The following is a 20,793-nucleotide window of genomic DNA, read 5'->3' on the forward strand; positions in this document are numbered from 1 at the left end:
GAGGATGAAAAAGGAGTGGATGGGGGTTATTTAGAACTATGCACTTTCAACTTGTACAAATAAAAACTCCAGTCCTGACTTACTTTCCAGAATATGGTCCTCTGCCCACGACTCAGGTCTAGTCATCTAGAGCAACCCATCTCTTTGGCCACACTGATGTCTCCAGGATGGGCATTCTTAGGGGTTTTGTTGGAGCTAGTGGGAAAAAGTCTAGTTCTTTCCTGAAAGACTGACATGGGAGATGTACGGAAGTGTTGAATCACTATAGTCACATATATCACGATGTGCACACCTGAAACCAATACTACCCTGTTATGTTAGCTAACTGGAATTTAAATAAAAACTTTAAAAACGGACGTGAGAGGAGAAGTTATTTGCCACCTTGTGGGGAAGAGCCCATGGGCTCTGGGGTCAAGTGGAGGCTGAGGCTGAAGCTGAACAGTAGGGGGCAGAAATGAGCAGTTAAGAGAAACATCCTGAGACAGACAAGTTTGCTCTCTGAAAGCCAGACCCATCTCTGCATTCTTCCTTCAGTCACCTGGGCTAAGCCCCCACTTTGCTGCCTAAGCTGCTTTCTGCTTTCATTCGCAACAAGAGGAGTCCTGGGTGGATACAAACACTGGTGGAAATGACCCGTTAGAAAGGCCACGGGAATTGTGGGAAAGCAGCCTTAGAGGGTGGGGCCCAGAATGATTGTACTTTTAGAAGTTTCTTCCAGCTTCCCTTTTGTGTAACCTCTTGGGAAAACTTGACCCATATGGTTAGATGCTTCTACTCACAAATATTCAGGGGCTCCACATTGCCTACAAATAACACAAACTTTCTTTCCCAGTCCTAAGACAAACTGCTTCAGCTCTGCTGGGACTGCCTGCTGCCTGCCAGACTCACCTGCCTTCTTCTCCCACAGGCCTGCTCTCCTGCTGTCCTCCCTCTTCTGTACCATCCCAATCATCCAGGCTCAATTCAGCTCACCTCCTACAGAAAAGCCTCCTCTGAATTTTCCACCCCTACTTTAAACTCTTGTAATGCATTCTCTGTATTATTCACTTAGCAGTAGGTATGACTGGTGTTGGTCATTATTTCTGGAAATGTCCCCTCCCCACTGTGCCCCTTGAGAGCAGAAACTAAGAAAAATGCTTCTATGAATGCTTCAGAGCTTGGTATTTTGTCTGTGAACGCCATGTAATAAATACATGCTATTTTCCTGATTTCTCTGGGCATCTGTTACCTGTGGCCCAGCTCTGACTCCTTCCCCAGGACTTCAGTCCCTGCCCAGCCTTGGAGAAGTTCCAGTATCTTGTTCACTCTGCAAACACAAGGGTACTACTCAAAGCCCTCCCTGTTCACCTCTTCCTACAGGAAGCTCCAGGTGTCTTGCCAGAGGGCTTTGGGGCCCGGATCCCAGGGTGGGATGAGAGCTGATGTGTCAAAGCTGTAGGAGGAAGAAAAACATAACAGAATGGATAACAAGAAGCTCCCCAAAACAAGGCCACAGGAACCAGCTTGTCTGAGGACAAAGAAGCTAGAATGGTGCTCAAGGGCCTGACCCCACCAGCTCATCGCGGGGTCTGTCCCCTGGGGGGGGGGGGAAGAAGGCTGGAAGTGTCCCCCCTGACGATGACGCCTCCAGTGACCTGGACCTGGAGCAACTCCTAGAAGATGTTGGAAGAGAGCCGGAGCAGCTGGAGGGGCCGCGGTGTGGAGATGACCCTGGGGAGTTCACCTTGGCCTTCTTCGAGGAATAGCTGTGTGCACCTGCCTCCCTGCTGCTCTCTCACCCCCTTCCCTGCCAGCAGCAGGGAGAGCCCCTCAGAGGGTCCCTGAGAGGCTGCTAGGGGTGGGGCTTGTTCATCGGCTACAGGTCACCTGGCTGAAGTCCCAGCTGTGCAGTTTCCATGTTAATAAAACAGGTTACGGCTTTCCGTAGTTCATCTCTAACCACATGCTTCCCTTCAGCTTCCCTCCCTCCTGTCTGCTCCCTGTGGCAGGTCCCTGTTCCATGGAAGGCCGGCACAGTATAGGGATCTGGGAAGGCGGGGACACCCGAGTCCTGGGAGAAGGCCGTCCGGGGGGGTGAGTGCGTCCAGTCCCGGCTCAGCTTGTTAGAGATGCTTAATGTGGTGGTGCACTTGACACATGCTCATTCTGATCGGAGGGGAAGGAGAATGGGTAGAGGAGGGGCAGACCCTGGGTTCTGGGCTGGCTACCAGCATTCCGGGTTTACTGTTCCCCACCCCAAGGCAGTCACCGAACTCCAGGACTGGGGGAGGGATCTCAGGTGTGAGCTCTTTATTATAGTTCATTTTTGGCGAGAAGGAAAAGACAGAAGTGGAAGGTGCCATCAGTTTTCTCCTTAGATGCCTTGGGGCAAATTCTAGGTACTTTTATTCTTGTGGGCAAGGGCTGGGAAGGCGGAGAGGGAGTTGGAGCAGATGGCTCTGTTTTTCTGCGGTCCTTGGTGGCCTTCCACACCTGCTGACTTCTGAGTCTTCTGTGTCTGGCCGGGGTTATTATCAGAAGCTGTGACCCGCTGGGCAGCTTAGTCTAAGGAGGTCGTCCTTCAGTCCCACTCATCAGGCCTTTATGAGAGAATATAGGGTCTCCTCCTGGGGGCTCTCCTTGGGAGGGATGCAGGGAGATGCTGCCGGTGATGAGGAGCTAGAGAGAGTGAGGGAGGTGTAGAGGATGCCGCTGTTGTCCTGGGCTTAATTCTGGCAAGAAGGAAGGAGAACGGGGTGAGACAGTGCAAGGGGAGTGATGGCTATTTCTCTCCTGCCTTGTGAACCTCATGGCCGGGACCTGGGTCTGAGCTGCAGCCCATTCCCCTCCACCCTCTGCCACTGAAACCCGCCAGTCCCCCCACCACCCTCTTCCCACCTCATCCTCCTGAATTTCTCTGCGACATTTCCCAAGGATTGGCCTCTGCTTCACAGCCATCCCCTCCACCACCTAACACCATCCTGGGAGGTCCTGTCATGCACGGAGACAACCCTCTGAACACACAGGACTCCTATGTCCCCCAAACGGCAGGGCCCTCTACTCCACCATACCCTGGACTTTTTTTTCTTTTTTTTTTTTTAAATCTCTGGGACTGAGAACTCTGAAATAATAAATGCCAGCATCATTTTTATGCTACAACTTTCTTTTCTTCCAGCTTTCTCTTACCATCATCCTGCTTGCTATACCTGTGCGTTGACCCCATGAACTCTCATGCCTTAATAATCCACTTTCTTTTCGGGCTGTCCAAGCTCCCCGCTGATCCTCTACTCTCTAGTCCCCTCTCACGAGCTCCTTGAACTCTCCTGTTCCCCTGTCCTTATGCCACACTTAGCTGACACATCTTTAATTCTGGCTGTGGCCTATGGTGGGGGTGCTATTTGCTTACCCAATGTCCATTCATTTCTTCTTACCCAGTTACAGAACCTTGATTTTATTTGGGGCGGCAGTGTGCTCCCCTCCTGATAGATGTGGGACATATGACTACATCCTCACCAATACGATTCAAGGGGAAGTTGTGGTCTTTTTGTCCTTTCTTCCTTCCTCCTGTTTCCTGCCTGGATTCAGAAATAATGGCTGGAGTCTGAGCAGCCATGTTGGATCATGAGGCAACCTTCAGGGTAGAAGCCAGTAGCCAGGACAGTGAGCAGGAAGATGGAAGCCTGAGTGCCTGAGGACAGTGGCCTCTGCCATCCGCCTCCTCATCCTTTTATATGAGGGGAAACAAGAAACTCTTATGTAAACCCTGTTATTTTGGTCTCTGGTGCCAACAGAGGAACATAACTTCTAAACAACAAGTTCTAGAAGTTTCTAAACCTGCATGGTTGAATACTGCAGGGGGAAACACGATCATGGGCAGAGATGCTTTTACAGAGCGCTGGCTTCTCATCTGGGTGGAATCCTGAAACACCATCTTCCATTCCCTCAGTGACTATCACAGCTCTTCATCTCCGACCCTCATCCTCACTCTAGAGACAACCGCTGTGATTTTTCCTCTGCAGAATTAGAAACAATTTGTATATCATTATCAATATTTTTATTCATGGCTTTTAGGTTTTATGTCATACTTAGGGGGGCCATCTCCACTCCATGGATATAAGATGGTCTCACAAGCTTTCCTCTAGTACTAGGGTTATTTCCCCCCTCTTTTAACTCTTTGATCTCTGTGGAATTTATTTTGGTGCAAATTATGAGATCACATTATTTGCTCAGATGGCTGCTCAATTGTTCCAGCACCATGTATTGAATGACTCCTCTTTCCCCATTGATTAGAAATGCTACTTATTAACCTACTAAATTCCTGAATATATTTTGATCTGTTTCATCCTGCCTATATTCAGGCTTTTCTCTTTTCATATATTGGTTCATCTGTGTTTCAATATGACAGCATCGAATCATTTTTTTTAAAGATTTTATTTATTTATTTGACAGAGAGAGACACAGTGAGAGAGCGAACACAAGCAGAGGGAGTGGGAGAGGGAGAAGCAGACGCCCAATGACTGAGCCACCCAGGCACCCCAGCATCGAATCATTTTAATTATTACAGCTTAATACTTGCAGGTGCTAATGCTCATGTGGTCCTTATTCCGTGCCAGGATCTATTCTCAATGTGTTACATTTAATTGTCATGACAACCCCCAGGGTAAGTATTATTACTCTTCTCATTTTACTGATGAGTGAGTTGAGGCACAGAGTAATAGTATCATTGCACCAGAGTTTACTCAGCCAGGATTGGACTGCAGACAGTCCAGACTCTGTGCTCTTCACCTCTGTGCTTTAATGTCTGATGGGGCTAATCTCCTCTCACTGAAAATTTTCTTCAGAGGAATTTCAAATCAATATTGGAGCGTGTTGGGGTCTAAATAATGAATGCCTCTAGCCCTGTCCTCTTGAGCTATAAGTGCATATATCCACATTTCTGATGAACATCTCTACTCAGATGCCACACAGGCATCTCTAACATATCCCAAACTAGAGAACCATCGTTCTCCCCCAAACATGGTCTTTGACCTTCTGTGTTCTCTAATTTACTTGGTGGTTCACCATGGACTCACTCACCCAAGTTCTTCCACTCCCTGACCTCTACACCAGTCCAATCACCAAGTCATACTGGTTTTCCTTCTTAAACTGTTCCAGGATCAGGCTCTCTCCCTCCATCCACCACCAGCGCATTAGACTGGCCCCGCCTGGCCCACCTCTGGCCCCTCCACCACAGACTGATGTATCTGTAAGGCAGAGCTGAGGTTGCCTCTGGGATCAGAGGCTCTTGGGTGTCATTTACAAACTTCTCTTCTCCCATCTCCAGCCTCCCCAACAGCACTGAGCTATTTAGAGTTCCTGCACTGATTTCCTGCACCTGCGTGGACAGTCACCTACTCACCACCCTCACCATTTGCCTGGCTAATTCTCTTATATTCTTTGAGACTTTTTGCAGGGTCACTTCCTATGGGAAGTCCTCCCTGATTCCCTCCTTTCTCCCAACCTACCACAGCTCTTTCCAAATGAGGCAGTCACTCCATCTCCCCTCGCTCCACCACTGAGTTCCTTGAAAGCAGGACCTATGCTTTATTTACGTCTGTCATCTCCAACTACAAGCCAGACCTGGAAAAGAGGCCCTCAACCAAAGCTTGCTGAGCCGAGCCAACTTCCTGTCCCTTCTGTTCTCGCCTTACTCTTCCCAGGGCCGACCCTCCCCTCCAAATGAACCAAAAGGTGAGGGTTGATAAGAAATGATTAAGTCAAAAGACAAAAACTAGAAAACGATCAAATTTGTGGAGAGGGATTGGTCTGGAGCAGTGGTTCTCAAACTTGATCACACACAGACACCACTTGATGAGACCTTTAAAAATGCAGATTCCCAAGCCCAGACTTCAAGCCCAGCAGGGATCTGCATTTTTTAACCAGCACCTGGGATCATTCTGATGCTGGTGGTTCTGAGAAACACAGTTGGGAAGCTTGGTGGTGGGTGTGGCCCAGAACCACTTACCTTTGCTTCTCTTCCACCTGAGGTAGAGTATCAGTCCCAAAATTGTAGTTTTGATCACAATACCAGGCACTGCCACTATGACCACAGCTCCCACACTCACGGGTGAAGACGCTGAGCTCCCAGGGCCTTCCAAGACACTGAGGCCAGTGGTGGTGGGGGCAGTGGTGGTGGGGCCCTCGGTGGTCCTCTTGGCAGCTGAGAAGACATGAGAATTTAGCAGATTCTCCCCTGGAGGACTGGAGGTTTCTGGATGAAACTTGTCACCTTGTTCCCTAGTTTGGGGAATATTAGGGGTGGGGAGCAACTCTCTGAAGCTCTCACACAGGGAGGGAGTAATGAATCCACATCACCCAGCTTAAATGCTGACTCTACCTCCCATCAGTGGTGTGACCTCAGAACCTCATTTCATCGCCAAAAATAGGGATCACTAAATTTCTAGCCTCAGGCATCCCAGGCACAGCAGAGGCGAGGGGTCAATCTTTGGGGCTGGAGGATTCTGTGTGAGGCTGAGACCCCATGTCCTTGTCCCCTTGGCGGCCAGTGTGCAGAAAGCCACGCTGACTGGAAGCTGTGTGTGTGGTCTGGGAGAAAGTGCTTGTCAGCTAGTGAGCTGTAGGATCTGTTAGGATCTAGATCCTTTTGGGGCCCATCAGATAGATTTCTCAGAGAAGAATCTCCTGACCCCCTTTCACTCCCATTGTCAGGGGTTCTGGGGTCGCCCTTCCTGAACCATCAAGGGGTTTAGCAATTTAAAAATCACCTTTCTTCTGGGTCTCCCCACTGCTTAAGTAATGAAAAGCCCGCATTACTTAGGCAGTAGAGCTAAGCTTCCCTGGTCTCCTAGGCCAGGTACATTAGTCTATGTGTTTCCAGCTTCCCCAAAATTGTATTTGACCACAGGACTCACATATTTTTTGTCCTTGTGGTGTTATTTTTTTTTTTAAGATTTTATTTATTTTTTGACAGAGAGAGAGACAGCAAGAGAGGGAACAAGCAGGGGGGTGGGAGAGGGAGAAGCAGGCTTCCCGCTGGGCAGGGAGCCCAATGCAGGACTTGATCCCAGGACCCTGGGATCATGACCTGAGCCGAAGGCAAACACTTAACAACCGAGCCACCCAGGCGCCCCGTGTCCTTATGGTTTTTGTCTTAAAAAATTCCCTTTGCTGTCATTTTAGTAGGGTTTGGTAGGAAGGGGAGGTAAACGTGCACATAACCCACCACTTGGCCCGAATTTATGCAATATTTTCTAGTGAAAATTATAAAAAATAAACATCCAAAAAATAATGTTGCAGGGGTGCCTGGGTGACACAGTCGGTTAGGTGTAAAAAGGAAACTTTTGGTTTCGGCTCAGGTCGTGATCTCGGGGGTCATGGCATCAAGCCCAATTTTGGGCTCCGTGCTCAGCTCCGGAGTCTGCTTAGTATTCTCCCTCCCTCTCTTTCTGTCCCTCTCCCCCAGCTCTCTCTCTCTAAGGTAAATATATACATCTTAAAAAAATAATGTTGCATATTAAAAACAAAAATAAGGGATTTAGAGAAAGCATCTTGAGAGATATTTACATGGTCTTTAGAAGAACACTCCCAAGGTTACTGAGGTATATAAATTAGGGGCCATTCCTGGGTGGGAAGATTGGACATTACACTGATTTCCATTCTATCAACTGCTTTATAGGTTTAATGCAATTCTGATTTAAAAAATACCCATAGGTGAGGGGCGCCTGGGTGGCTCGATTGGTTAAGTGTCTGCCTTCGGCTCAGGTCATGATCCCAGGGTCCTGGGATCGAGCCCCGCATCGGGCTCCCTGCTCAGCAGGAAGCCTGCTTCTCCCTCTCCCACTCCCCCTGCTTGTGTTCCCTCTCTTGCTGTCTCTCTGTCAAATGAATAAATAAAATCTTTAAAAAAAAAAAAAAAAAAAGAGAAAAGACAGAACAGGGAAATAGAGCTGACAGACCAGAAGTGGGTGCTATCCTACAAAAAGGCCAGGCCTATGAGTCAATGGAGAAGAGAAAAAAAATTCCATGAATGCAGTTGGAACGATTGATTTGTTTCTTGGTGTAAAGATCAAATTAGTCCTTTACCTCACACGATATACCAAAAGAAATCCTCACTACATTAATGAGTTTTACTGTCAAAAGAAAGCATACAAAAATCAGAAGAAATTAAAATATTTTCAGCCCCTAGTGGGATACAGGATTTGGGGCTGTAAAATAAGAGGAATTTAAAAAGGAGAATATAGTGAGATTTGGCTACAAAAGGAAAACATCTCTATGTAAAAAGCATTATTAAGCCAACCACAAACTTATCAGTTCTATTAGCTGCAAACATTCCTTTGGGGTGATGTCTTTGCATAGTGTACTTACCTTGGGTAAACACATTTCTTTTTGTTACTTTCCTGTATTTTTTTTTAATCTCAGTATGAATATCCAATTAATTGTATTAATTGAAAAAATTAATTTATTGATGAAAAACTCATAGTAAATGTGACTGAAACTGAGAAATGAGAAAAGTTAGGAGGATTAGGGAAGGAGGAAGAGGGGTCTGAGGAGAGCCAAAATCTCCCCAAAAAGGCCATTTAAGGGAAGATGGAAGAGGTGCCCGAAATATAAATCCAAGGCTGTCTTGCCTAATTCAGGTTGTGAGCCACTGCTGTCTACTTGCTCTAAAACCAGCATGGTGGTCCTACGGGGCAGTGGTTACCAAGGGTGGGGACACAGAGAGTGTCCTTCCCACCAGGAACAGTGATGCATTGCTCAGAATTGGCAGCGCAAGTGATTGTAAAAAGGAAACCTACGATTTTTAGTTTTTAAGGAATTGTCTACAGACAATACACCCTCCAGTCCCTGCTCCTCAGAGAGACGCTCTCCCCACACTGCTCTGGGGACAAACCTAGGTTCAAGTTCCCACGGCCTGCTGAGTAACATGGGAAGATCTATTAATGTAACACATCCCATTATTGGGTGAACAATAGGTCAAGACAACGATATGATCAGGTCAGCTGGTGAGGCTGAGCAACTACTGGTTAAGAGTGGAGGCTCTGGGCTTAAACTGAGTTCAAGTCCTGCCTGCACCAGGCTGTGGCTTTGGGCAGGTCAGTGTTAGGATCTTGGAGCCTCAGGGTCCCGCTATATCTCTAACAGGAAGACGACAGCAGTACTTACTGTTACTGTGGGGTCGTGGGGAAGGTTAACTAGGGCGATGCATACCAAGTTGTTCAACCCTACACAGTGCACAGTAAGCGGGAGCTGCCGTATTTCTGCTGCAGACGTGCCTCTCGAGGGCCAGCACGGAGCAGTGAGATCAGAGTGGACAGTGGGGACAGTACAGGCAGAGGTGGGGACTAGGGATGGGGGGAGCAAGGAGGGTAAAGAGGACAGAGGCGGGGAAGAGGGAGATGGGAAAGGAGAGGAGGTCTGGGGCTGGGGCGGGGAGCATCATGGGCGGGGTTCCGAGGAGCAGAGCAGGAGAGGAAGTGGGGGTTTTGGGAAAACAGGTAATGGGGTGTTGCCAGGGGACCGGGGCTCTCGGTCATCATTGGGTACCTGCTGTGTGTGCTGGGCTGAGCCCATGGCTGTGGGGAGACGCAAGACTCGGGGCTAGCTGGGGCTGCACACACGGACACATGACAAAGGGAAGGCAGCCCACATCCTGAAGAAGTCAAGTCCACCTGGACGGCATGGGGGGAGGGTAGGGAGGCAGGGCTGGAGCCCCAGCTTGGGGCAAGAAGGGAGGATAACTGGGAAGCCCAGGAGGTGCTGAGGCCGGGGCCTGGGGGGGCCTGGATCCGGAGGGGGCAGTGAGGGGGATGGTCAAGGAGGGCAACCCAGGCCTGGGGAGATGGAGGAGAAAGAGTAAAGTTGGCAGAGGCCTAGGGAGGGGGTGAGTATGGGGAGAGGAGTCTGAGAGAAGGGGCGAGCAGGAAGATTGAGGCCTGGGCCAGGCCTGGAGGACAAGGGCACCGTGGTCTTTAAGAGCCTCAGCAGGGTGGGCGTGGTGGCTGCCGGGGCAGCTGGACTCACCGGGGGTGACGGTGAGTCTGGTCCCCTGGAGGGACTGCCACGACCTTGTGCCGTCTCTTAGTGTTTCCACTTGGACCCGGCAAAAGTATATATGCTCATCCTCCTTCCGCAGGTTCGATATCTGCAGGGAGCCAAACTTCTGACCCTCTGGCAAGTTCAGGAAGATGCGGTTCTTGTACTTCTCATGGATGAAAGGCTGAGTACTGTTGTAGATGGCCTCCCCATGGAATTGTTTCCATCTCAAGGCTATACTCACTCTGGGATCGTTGGCTAACTCCCAGCAGTAATAGAAGGAGAAATTGATATGGACGGAGCCACCCATGGGGGCTGAGAGGTGAGCTGGTTGCTCGATCCCAAAGTCAGGAATTAAATCACATTCTTCTGAGCTACCTGTAGGACGGGGGAGAGGAGAGACTCTGAAGCCACTGGGAGAGATGAAGAAGATAACCCCAGACCTTCTGACACCCTCACCACGGGCAGTAGTGTGACAGATGGTAGGACCGGCTCTCTGGCCTGGGTGTCCCCCTCGCCAGACTTGGGGTAGGGAGGAGGGTGAAGGGTTGGGGCTGACTAGCACTATGGGACGAGCCCGTCGCTTGCTGGGGCTGGGAGGCCTGGCCAGCGACCCCGGCAGACCCCTTCTCCAGCTGCCCAGCCTCAGCCCTTCCTGGGGACTTGCTGGGCCTCGGGGCAGAGCCAGGGTGTCCCGGACACTCACCAGCCTGCAGACATGTCGGCAACAGCAGCAGAGACAGCAGCAGGGACAGACCCATTGCCTCACTTCCAGGGGAGGAGAAGACAAGCAGCTCTGTCAAGGCCAGGGGAGGCCCTAGGGGGCGCCTCCTTGGGGAGTCGAGAGGCACCTGGAGAACGTGGATCAGGCCCCTTCAGAGGAGCAAGGGAGGGTGAGAGAACTTCCCCAAACTCACCAGCACCCAGAGTAACCAGCACTTCCTTTATCAATCTGGTTTCTTCTTTTCCTATATTGCAAAAGTGCTTCCTTGTTGTCAGAGCTCAGGGAGCCACGACAGAGGCCCCCAGCCTCTATCTTCATGCTGAGGACCATGGTTCTGACCTTGGCCATGTGTGGCCTCTCCTTTCTGCCTGGACTCCTGACCACTGCCAGCACCTCTACCTCCTTAGGAGTCAGTGTTTGTCTCTCTAGCTCTCCTTTTCATTGGCTCTCTGAGTGTCTCCTGGCCTCTGTCTGTCCTTCCAGGTGAAGGGGCGGCGGCAGGACCAGCTCCAGCTCTTGCAGCAAGAAGGCGGGCAGCCATGAGTCTCTGCCCAGCTACAGCCCCCTAGAGAGGAGGAGGAGGGATCCACTGGTGGTCAGATGCCCTCGACCTCCAGCCCCAGCACCAGGGACTCCTAGCTTGCTCTTGGTCCTTCTCCCTCCCCGCAGGGGCTCCCCTTCAGCAGCCCCCGGCAGTCCTGTGCAGGACCCAGGCCTTCCAGGCCCCTTCCCTGCCCTGATCAGCTCCTCTTGTGCAGTCTCACACCCTCCCTGGGGTTAAGAGGTGAGGGTGGGCCTTCTGAAGGCCACGCCTTGACCCCAAGATGCAAGACTGGATCTGCAGGTCCTTCTGTCCCCCACTCTAGATGAGGAGACCAAGGCTCAGAGAAGCCCTGCCCCAGGTCGAATGACTCTCAAGTGATAGGTCTAAGACTCAAACTCCAGCCTCACTGAGTCCACAAAGCATTCGGTTCCTTCTGGATGCTTCCGCCTGGTTGCACCACACAACCTCAGGGCCTCAGCTCCCAAGAGCAGAGTTCTGGGGGGTGACTTCCAGGAGGCCCTATTTTTATAATGCTCCTTAGATGATTCCCTCCCCAGCTGTGAGAGCCTTGGCTAATCCAGACCTTCCTTGACCAGGGGTGATATAAGGCCCAGAGCAGTAGCGTCATCCTGGTGACAGTCCCTGGACCATCTGCAATGGAGGGCACTGCCAGTCTGTGACTGGTGGTGGGTGGGGGTGAGAGAGTGGGGCTGGGACTTTTGGTGACTCCCTGGGCAGGTTGTAGGAGGCTGGGCTCCCTCCCGCCCCCGGATGAGGTTGGCATTGGCTTACTGAGTAGATGGTGAAGGTGGGAGAGCATGATTTCATCACAGGAAGTGACCTTGTCTTCTGGAGATGGAAGCAAGCAGACTGACTTCCTTTCTCCTTTTGTTTCTTCCTCAAACCTCATAGTTATTTCCCACGCCTCTCCCTGGGCCAGCCAGGCAGCCCCTGCCCTTTCCCTGTGTCTGTGTTTCTTACACTTCCTCCCAGGCTCAAGAAGAGAAGTTCTGTATTTTCATGGGATCCCCTTATCTGAACCAGGTCCTAAACATCCACTGCCTCATTTTCGGCTTTACAACATTGTGTGGTGGATGTATTTTCATCAGTAGGAAACTGAAGCACCATCAAGAAACAGCCTTAATGTCATGGACTCCTCTGGGCTGTGGAAGGTGCTTAGGCGAATGGTAATGATTGGGAAACTAAGGCAGAAGAAAAATTATTAAATTTCCTTACTACCTACAGCCCATCAACAAGTCTTTGAAACAGGCAGAGTGACATTCCTCTCGGGACTCAATTGCCTCGATATTAATACTTTGCTAAGGGCAAAAGGCAATCCACCCCCAAACCCCCCACCCCCCACCCAGGACCCTTAAGTCTTCTTTAACATATAAAAATTCCTTCAGAAATTTCCTTTATTTCTAAACCCCCAAGATGCATGTGGCAATCACCCCCCAAGCATATGGCCCACTGATATACATCTGAAGGGTCTCATGACTAAGGTTTTATTAGACAGTAATAAATGACCTTTTTCCAACAATAGCTAGCCCCCTTAAGGTCCTGGAAACCTTGCTTCCAAAACTCCTTAGAGACTTACACTATCCCTAATGCCCTCCCAACTTGAAAGTATATAATGGGCCACTCCTCATGACCCTGGTGCAGCTCTTTCTGCCCATGGGTCCTGTCCCCATGTTTTAATAAAATCACCTTTTTGCACCAAAGATGTCTGAAGAATTCTTTCTTGGCCCTTGGCTTCAAATCCTAAAGTCTTTCTTATATCAGGAACAGTTGGAAAGGTGAACAGAAGACAGGACAAGGGACCAACTGCCTTTTTGATAGTTCCTCTAGAGGGTAGCCTGCCCTTTCTGAGGGGTGACACCTGAGTTCCACTCTCACCTTGTCTCACTAGCTGTGCGACCTGGCTGGACAGTCTCCTCTTTGCCAGGCCACCCAAGGAGTGGGCTAGACCCCCCTAGGGGGTGTCCCAGCCCATTCTGTTGGGCAGCATGGCATGTTTACTAAATACGCATGTTTACTAAATACGCGTTTACTAGATAAACTTTGGCAGAGTACCTGCTGTCCAGGTACCTTGGGCCCCACTGTTCCCACATATGGTCTTCCTAGATGCAAGCTGAACATTTCATGTCCTATTCAGGCCCCTGGACCCAGCTGGATCCCCATGATGCCTGGAATTGTGAGGTGTGATTTCTGCTCACAGATGGTGTATATTCTCTGGGTTTGCTCATCCTCACTTCTCCCAACAGCAATGAGAGAGCCCACTGATCAGCCTTGAGCTGTGGCTCTCACAGAGGGGGCTTCTGGTGGGAGAAGGGCCTGGAGTTTCATGATTCATAGATGGGCAGAGCCTAAATGCAGCTCTTTAGCCCAGAGGGTGGCCATGGGGGAGGGGTCAGAAGTGCTTGCTCAGGAGCAGAGACAGAATGAGGGCTATGAGCTGTGGACCACATTTTGTGAATACCACCTTAGATCTTCTCAAGTTCTCCTAAGTTTCTGTTCTCCCTTCCTCATTGGCCACATCCATCACTACCTTTCCCCCTCCACGGTACCTCACCTTGCTCCTGCTTTCCCCCCAAGACCAGGAGTAAGGCAAAGATATCTGCTCTCACTACCTCCATTTATTATGATGGCAGTTCTAGCCCATGCAATAAGGCAAGACAAAGAAATAAAAGTGTTCTGTGTTTTCTTAGATACTGTATTTATGTATTTGGCATTCATTTATCACAGGGCAATTGTATTAACTATTTTTTTTTAAAATTTTCTGCATTCTTGATGCTCAGGCACTTGTGGCCTGGCTGACTGGGGAGAGATGGCCCCTCCCAAGGCTAGCCTATTCTTAGATAGAGCAAAGGGCATTCCTAGGAGCATGCCTTTCCTATGCAAACTAACCAATCCAGGGCCCATACTCTAAACCACCTCCTTTATCTAACTCTCACCTACCACGCCAATATTTCCTCTGCCCTGAGTCAACCCTGTGCCAGGTGCCAGACAACGAGAGACAGTTGTAACCTGTAACCCAAAGCCCACCGGAATTAATCAAACTAGCCAATCCTAAGCTGTTTCCCTTTCCTTGCTTGTCTTGCCAGGGGAAAACACACTAAAGCTGTGGTCTGTGCCTTCCCCTTGGTCTTGCCTCTTCCTCCTCTACTGCTTCCCCAGGTGGCCGGCCCTCTACGGCATGGCATGGCATTTTCCTTCTCTGCAGGAAACGTAAGTTACAAAAACCTTCCTTCAGTGTCATTACCCTCTCTGTGTCATCACTCAGTCACCTGTATACATTAAAACGCTGTGAGAATAAGAATTGAGCCAAAAGCCATCCAGATTGGAAAGAAAGAAAGAAAAACTCTTCGTTTACAGATGACTTGATTGTTTACACAGAAGATCCAATGGAATCGACAAAAAAAGCTACTAGAGCTGTCCCTGATTTAAGCACGGTCACAGGATACAAGAGCAATACCTGAAAATCAATTGTTTTTCTATATACTAATGACAAAAAATGGAAGTCAAATGAAAATGGTACCACTTACAATAGCTTCAAAATATGAAATACTTAGAAATAAATACAACAGATGTGCAAGCTCTGAACACGAAAACTATAAAACATTACTGGGAGAAATTAAAGATTAATGAATGGAGATTTCATACGTATGTATGAATAGTGTTCAATACTGCTCAGATGTCAATTCTCCCCAAATTAACATGTAGATATAACACAATCTCAACCAAATCCCAGTAGGCTATTTTGTAGAAATTGGCAAGCCAATTCTAAAATTCCTGTAGAAATTCAAAGTCCTTAGAATGGCTAAAAACTGAAATTGAAGAACAGAGTTGGAGGATTTACACTACCTGCCTTTAAGACTTACTATAAAGCTACTGTAATCAAGATGTATTGGTGTCGGGGCGCCTGGGTGGCTCAGTTGGTTAGGTGACTGCCTTCGGCTCAGGTCATGATCCTGGAGTCCCTGGATCGAGTCCCGCATCGGGCTCCCTGCTCGGCAGGGAGCCTGCTTCTCCCTCTGACCCTCCCCCCTCTCATGTGCTCTCTCTCTCTCATTCTCTCTGTCTCAAATAAATAAATAAAATCTAAAAAAAAAAAAGATGTATTGGTGTCAAGACAGATAAATAGATCAATGGAACAGAACGGAGTACAGAAAGAGACTCACAATTACGTGGTCAGTTTATTTCTAACAAAGACGCAAAGGCAATTCAGTGGAGAAATCACAGTCTTCTGAACAACTGGAAATTTCGATTAAAAAAATGAACTTGAATTCATATTTTGCACTACCTACAAAAATTAACTCAAAATGGATCATCAGCCTAAATGTAAGTCCTAAAATTAATTAAGTCAGGAAAAAACAAAACAACAAAAAACCAGGGCGCCTGGGTAGCTCAGTCGTTCAGCATCTGCCTTCAGCTGAAGTCATGATTCCGGGGTCCTGGGATCGAGCCCCGCATCAGGCTCCTTACTCAGCAGGAAGCCTGCTTCTCCCTCTCCCACTCCCCCTGCTTTGTTCCCTCTCTCATTGTGTCTTTCTCTGTCAAATAAACAGATAAAACCTTAGAAGAAAAAAACAGGAGAAAACCTTTGAGACTTTGGCTTAGGCAAAGATTTCTTAGATTCAACACCAAAAGCATTAAAGAAAACATTGACAAATTGGAACCCCTCAAAATGAAATCTGTTCTTCAAAAGATACCATCAAGAAAATGAAAGGAGAAGCTACAGACTGGGAGACGCTATTGGCAAATCACATAACTGACAAAGGATTTGTATCCCAAATATACAAGGAACCCTCAAAATTTGTGAAAAAAAATCCCAATTGAAAATACGAGCTAAAGATTTGAAGAGATACTTTGTCAGAGAAAGACATACAGTTCACAACCACATGAAAAGATGTGTAAGAGCATTAGTCACTAGGGAAATGTGAATGAAAACCACAGTGAGATCACACTGTATATCTGTTAAATGGCTCAAATTGAAAGACCAGCCATTCTGACTGTTGGCAAGGAAGTGAAGCCACTGGAAATGTCCTACACTGCTGGTGGGAATGTACAGAGGGGCATTCATTTGCGCCATTCCTTAGAAAGTTAAACACGTATCTACTACAGGGATACACACACGTACCTCATATCACAGTGTGGACCAGCCGCAAGTGGGAACCTGTGAAAAGGAAAAGTCTCAGGCCCCACTCCAAGCTGTTGAAGTTTGAGAACCACGCCCTGGGCAAGGACACGGACTTTGAGGACCTGTCTTGTCTGCTACCTTTCCTTTTCAGGGCAATCCTGTGAGAAAAAGGAATTTTATTCCCAGCCAACAAAGGAAGAAACAAAGGCTCCGAGGGATCACCTCACTCACTCCAGTTCCCTCCACCAGGCAGGTCTAGAGCATGGACAATGCTCAGGTCTGTGTGCCTTGTGAGCTTGGTGCTTTCCCAAATGATTGTCCTTCTTCCCAGCTCCCCCAGCAGCCTAACTTCCCCCACCTTCTCTCTCCTCCCACGGCCTTTCCTATGAAGGCCATTTGTCAGTGCTGCTTTCATCCGGCCACTGGTCAAGTTCTGGGATGAGAGTGTGAGGAGGGGCAGGCCATGGAGGTATGGGAAGATGAGAAGGAGGGGAAACCGGGGGCCAGATCTTGGTCTCTTTTCTTCCCCATGTCTGCTTGCGGGCCATGCTGACATCAACACTCAGTTTACTTCCTCTTGTTTTCCATTGGGGGAGGGAGGACGGGCCCAGAGAGGGTTTGTCCTGCCCTGGCTGGGGGCAGGCACGCAGTGAGCCCTCCAGAAATGAGAGCCCAGCTGGGAAGGGAAGACTCCCCCATGTGAAACAAGTAGAAGGAGGCCCCAAAGTTAATGTTGGAACAGGTGAGGATGACACCTCCCACTTCCTGGGTGCTGGGTGTTTTGCTGATTTGCTGTATTCTTGATGCTTTGACATCTGGGGCCTCACTGAGCAGGGAGCGACTGCCCCTTGCAGTGTTAGCCAGCTCCTGGAGATAGGAAAGACGTGCCCAGGAGCACGCCTTTCTTTTTATTTTATTTATTTTTTAAGATTTTATTTATTTAAGAGAGAGAGAGATAGTGAGTGAGAGCTTGAGCGGGGAGAGGGAGAAGCAGGCCCCCCACCAAAAAGGGAGCCCGATGGGGGGCTCGATCTCAGGACCCTGGGATCATGACCTGAGCTGAAGGCAGATGCCCAACCGACTGAGTCACCCAGGTGCCCCAGGAGCATGCCTTTCATATGCACACCAACCAGTCCAGAGCCCACACTCCAAACCACCTCCTCTATCTGATGTTCCAGGAGGGCAATATTCCTCTACCCCATTCCCCCCAGGGCAGCCCCTCATCCTCAGAACCTGCTGAAATTATTCCCACTGGTCAGTCCTAAGCCTGCTTATTCTGCTTTGCCTTGTCTTTTCCACAGACACTATGATAAAGTCTCCAGCCCCTGTTTTCCCTTCACTTCCTCAGCCTCCTGACCGACCTTGGTGCCTCCCGACATGGCCCCACTCAGAATTCTGTGCCTCCTCTTTCTAGAGGTCTGTGAGTATAAATTCGTATTTCACGACAGTCATTTCTGCATCTTTGTGTCTTACCATGCCCAATGCGAACAAATCCAAATGCAATTTTATTTTATTTTTAATTTTTTTTGTTTTTATTATGCACTACATTAATACACTGCATAACCTTCTAGAAGGGGTAGATGAGTATGACCGAGTTATTTTTCATCCGTCAGGAAAATGCTTCCTTAATCCATATTCTGCAAACCCTTTGACACATAGTAACGATTAACTCCAGAGACCCGCCTATCCCTTTGCATCAAACTCCACTGATACGGATAACAGGCAACCCTTTTTTCCTTGCCCCCGTTACTGAACCTGTGGATGTGTGCTATGGCCATGTCGGGGAGGACCAAGCACACGGCCATGACGCCGATCCCGGGCAGGATCTCGAACCTCATCGCAGCGCGGTTGCCAGGGCCAAACCTGCCTTCCCGGCCTGGTAAAGGTGACCCGGCCTCGGCCCCCTTCCCTATAATTATATTTTAAAACAGTAGTTAAGTCTCCCCAAGCCCCTGGAGGTAGGCAGGGTCTGTTACGGTCCTCATTTCACAAGAGGAGACTGAGGTCCCGTGGGAGGTTATGAACATCACTTAAGGTCACATTGCCAGTAAATGTCTGCTGTGGTGTGGGGTCTGTGCTGTGCACGGTGACATTTTCGCCTCGCAGTGACAGAAGTCAACAGTCCCCTGACCCACATTACAGCCGGAGTTCCCTTTTCTGGGTTGTCTTCCTGCTACACAGGGAGATGCTTAAGGACAGACGGGCTCATGGAGCTTTGGGTCCCTGTCACCGGCTTCATGCACAGGGCAGTCAGGGCTGACTGATGTGGATGGAGAGAAGACAGAGAGGTCTTCGTCTTTAAAGGGTGGGTGTCAGGCGATGAGGATCCATGTAGCTTTCCAGGCAGTGTGCAGTGTTTTCTGTGTTGCTCATTCTGTCCCCACTCAGACCCTCAAAGGGAGGTGGCTATTATCCCCACTTGACAGATGAGAAAATGGGCTCGGGGAAGGGAAGGCATTTGCCCAGCTGCCTGAGCCAGAGCCTGCCTTCTGTGGAGTCGGCCTCTGTCACATTCGCATGTTTCATGTGTGTCGTGTGACCGAGACTTCCTCACCTGTCAGCCTCCTCACGGCCCCTGGCTGCATTCCAGCTCCTGACCAACCTGACACGTGCAGACTGAGCTTCTAGATGAGCGCAGAGGGCAGAGACCTGGGAGGCAGGGACTGACCCCTGACCTTGCTGCGTTCCCAGCTGGGAGGAGAGAAAGGATGCTCACAGAGGAGACCGTTGTCCGCCCTTGCCCTCAGAGCAGTGGAGGGTTGTAAATGTTGAACAAACAGCTCTCCAGAAAAGAAGCCCCGATTCATAGCATTTGCCCATTTCCATGGTGTAAAAACTCCCACAGTACTGAGTTAACTACTACTGTGTGGACCAAATGTTTGTGTCCCCACTCCACCCCCAAATTTACATGTTGAAGCCCTAACCCCCAGTGTGGCTGTAGTCAGAGATGGCGCCCCTAAGGAAATAATGAAGGTTAAAGGAGTCATGGGGATGGGGAGCCGATCCTATAGGATCAGGGTCCTTATCAAAAGTGACAATGCTTTTCTCTCTCTTTTTCTCTCTCTCTCTCTCCAAGGGCACAGTCTGAGGGAAGGCCTTGTGAACACATAGCAAGAGGGCACCACGTACAAGCCACAGGCCATGACCTCAGAATGCAACCTTGATCTTGGATTTCCTGGACTCCAGAACTGACAGAAATTCCTGTTGTTTAAGCCACCAGGTCTGTGGCACTTCATTATGGCAGCCCGAGGAGACTACTCCCACTCCCAATGTGAAGTCGCTGAATTTGAGTCCAGAAGAAATGCACAGCAGCAGTAGGTCTTTCCCACTGTAGGACACAATAGCATGAATAACCTCAAGAGCACAGATCATAGTAATATGTGGTAAAATTAGAGAGGGATGAGCTTCCTTCTTTTTAAATATAATTTATTGTGAGTTTATATTTTTTCTTGATTATAATTTTTTTATTGATAATGCTTACCTGACAAAATTTACCATTTTTAAGTATGCAGTTCAATGGCATTAGGCGTTGTGCACAAACTTAAATTTTAATAATGGCTGTGTTGAAAAAGGGCTCACAACATTCTCCAAAATGTAACAGTCAGCTCCAGCACACTTCCCTCTGTGGGATTGCTGGGTTGTCATAAGGTGACAGCAAATTTAGAAGAAAAAGCCATGAAATGAATTTGCTTAAATGCATTTCACAAAATTCTAACTTAAGATGAATTAGGATTGACACGTAAGTCCCCTTCCTCTTTTTTTCCTTCCTTTATTTGTAAAATGGTTTTAGTAATCTGAGCTGAGCATGGGCCCTCAAGGAAACTGGCAAGTGGATCTCAGCTGAGGTGGGGCTGCAGTTCATGTTAGCCCCAAAACTTCATGTCACTGCATGTCACCATGGTATTTATGTGGTTTGCTTTCAAACAGCAGATGTATGTTCTCTCACCATTCTGGAGGCCAGAGGTCCAAACACTCCAGGTGTCAGCAGGGTCGTGCCCCCTCTGAAGGCTCTCAGGGAGGGTCCTTCCCACCTCTCCCAGCTTCTGGAGCTCACAGGGGTCTCCCGGGTCCTTGGCCGGTTGGCACCCGGCAGTCCCTCCTTCCCGTGTCTGCCTTTCAGCGTGAAGACTGGCTTCACTGTATTTCCAGTTCAGACGCAGAGTGCATCAGGGCTCTGGGCGTTCACCGGAGGGTAAAAAACTATGAGGAAGTGGTTAACAAACGTGCCTGGGGACAACACAAGCGTGTGCTGAGGGTGAGACCCAGGAGGACCGAGAGAGGGGGAGCTTGCATCTGAGATGAAGTACATGGGGGTGGCGACGGCAGCCAGGACCCCAGGAGGAAGAGGCTTCTCCAGAGTCAGGGCACGATAGC

The 20,793-nt window shown here is 49.1% G+C and overlaps 2 protein-coding genes across 2 annotated transcripts; both read right to left on the reverse strand.

The window, feature by feature from the left end:
- Window positions 1-2,274: 2,274 nt before the first annotated feature.
- On the reverse strand, window positions 2,275-10,924 carry LOC117999398 (paired immunoglobulin-like type 2 receptor beta). The gene is made up of 4 exons (XM_034988472.1): window positions 10,718-10,924; window positions 10,000-10,389; window positions 5,984-6,178; window positions 2,275-2,711 (listed from the first exon to the last, which is right to left on the reverse strand). Exons 1-4 carry the CDS (start codon window positions 10,770-10,772, stop codon window positions 2,659-2,661), a joined length of 693 nt encoding a protein of 230 aa, XP_034844363.1. The 5' UTR covers window positions 10,773-10,924; the 3' UTR covers window positions 2,275-2,658.
- A 6,477-nt stretch (window positions 10,925-17,401) lies between these two features.
- On the reverse strand, window positions 17,402-18,331 carry LOC117999192 (NADH dehydrogenase [ubiquinone] 1 alpha subcomplex subunit 1-like). The gene has a single exon (XM_034988144.1). It carries the CDS (start codon window positions 18,255-18,257, stop codon window positions 18,045-18,047), a length of 213 nt encoding a protein of 70 aa, XP_034844035.1. The 5' UTR covers window positions 18,258-18,331; the 3' UTR covers window positions 17,402-18,044.
- Between the last annotated feature and the right edge of the window lie 2,462 nt (window positions 18,332-20,793).

Source organism: Mirounga leonina, unplaced genomic scaffold (assembly GCF_011800145.1).
Source record: "Mirounga leonina isolate KUSES-001 unplaced genomic scaffold, KU_Mleo_1.0 Mir_454, whole genome shotgun sequence".
In the NCBI taxonomy this organism is placed as follows: domain Eukaryota; kingdom Metazoa; phylum Chordata; class Mammalia; order Carnivora; family Phocidae; genus Mirounga; species Mirounga leonina.

Excerpts from the sequence above, each read along its gene's own strand:
- LOC117999398 (XM_034988472.1), bottom strand. The coding sequence starts at position 10,772 with ATGGGTCTGTCCCTGCTGCTGTCTCTGCTGCTGTTGCCGACATGTCTG. Across the intron at positions 6,179-9,999 it reads CAGACTCACCGTCACCCCCG|CTGCCAAGAGGACCACCGAG; the intron begins GTGAGTCCAGCT and ends ATGTCTTCTCAG. Across the intron at positions 2,712-5,983 it reads CAGGTGGAAGAGAAGCAAAG|AATTAAGCCCAGGACAACAG; the intron begins GTAAGTGGTTCT and ends CCTTCTTGCCAG.
- LOC117999192 (XM_034988144.1), bottom strand. The coding sequence starts at position 18,257 with ATGAGGTTCGAGATCCTGCCCGGGATCGGCGTCATGGCCGTGTGCTTG.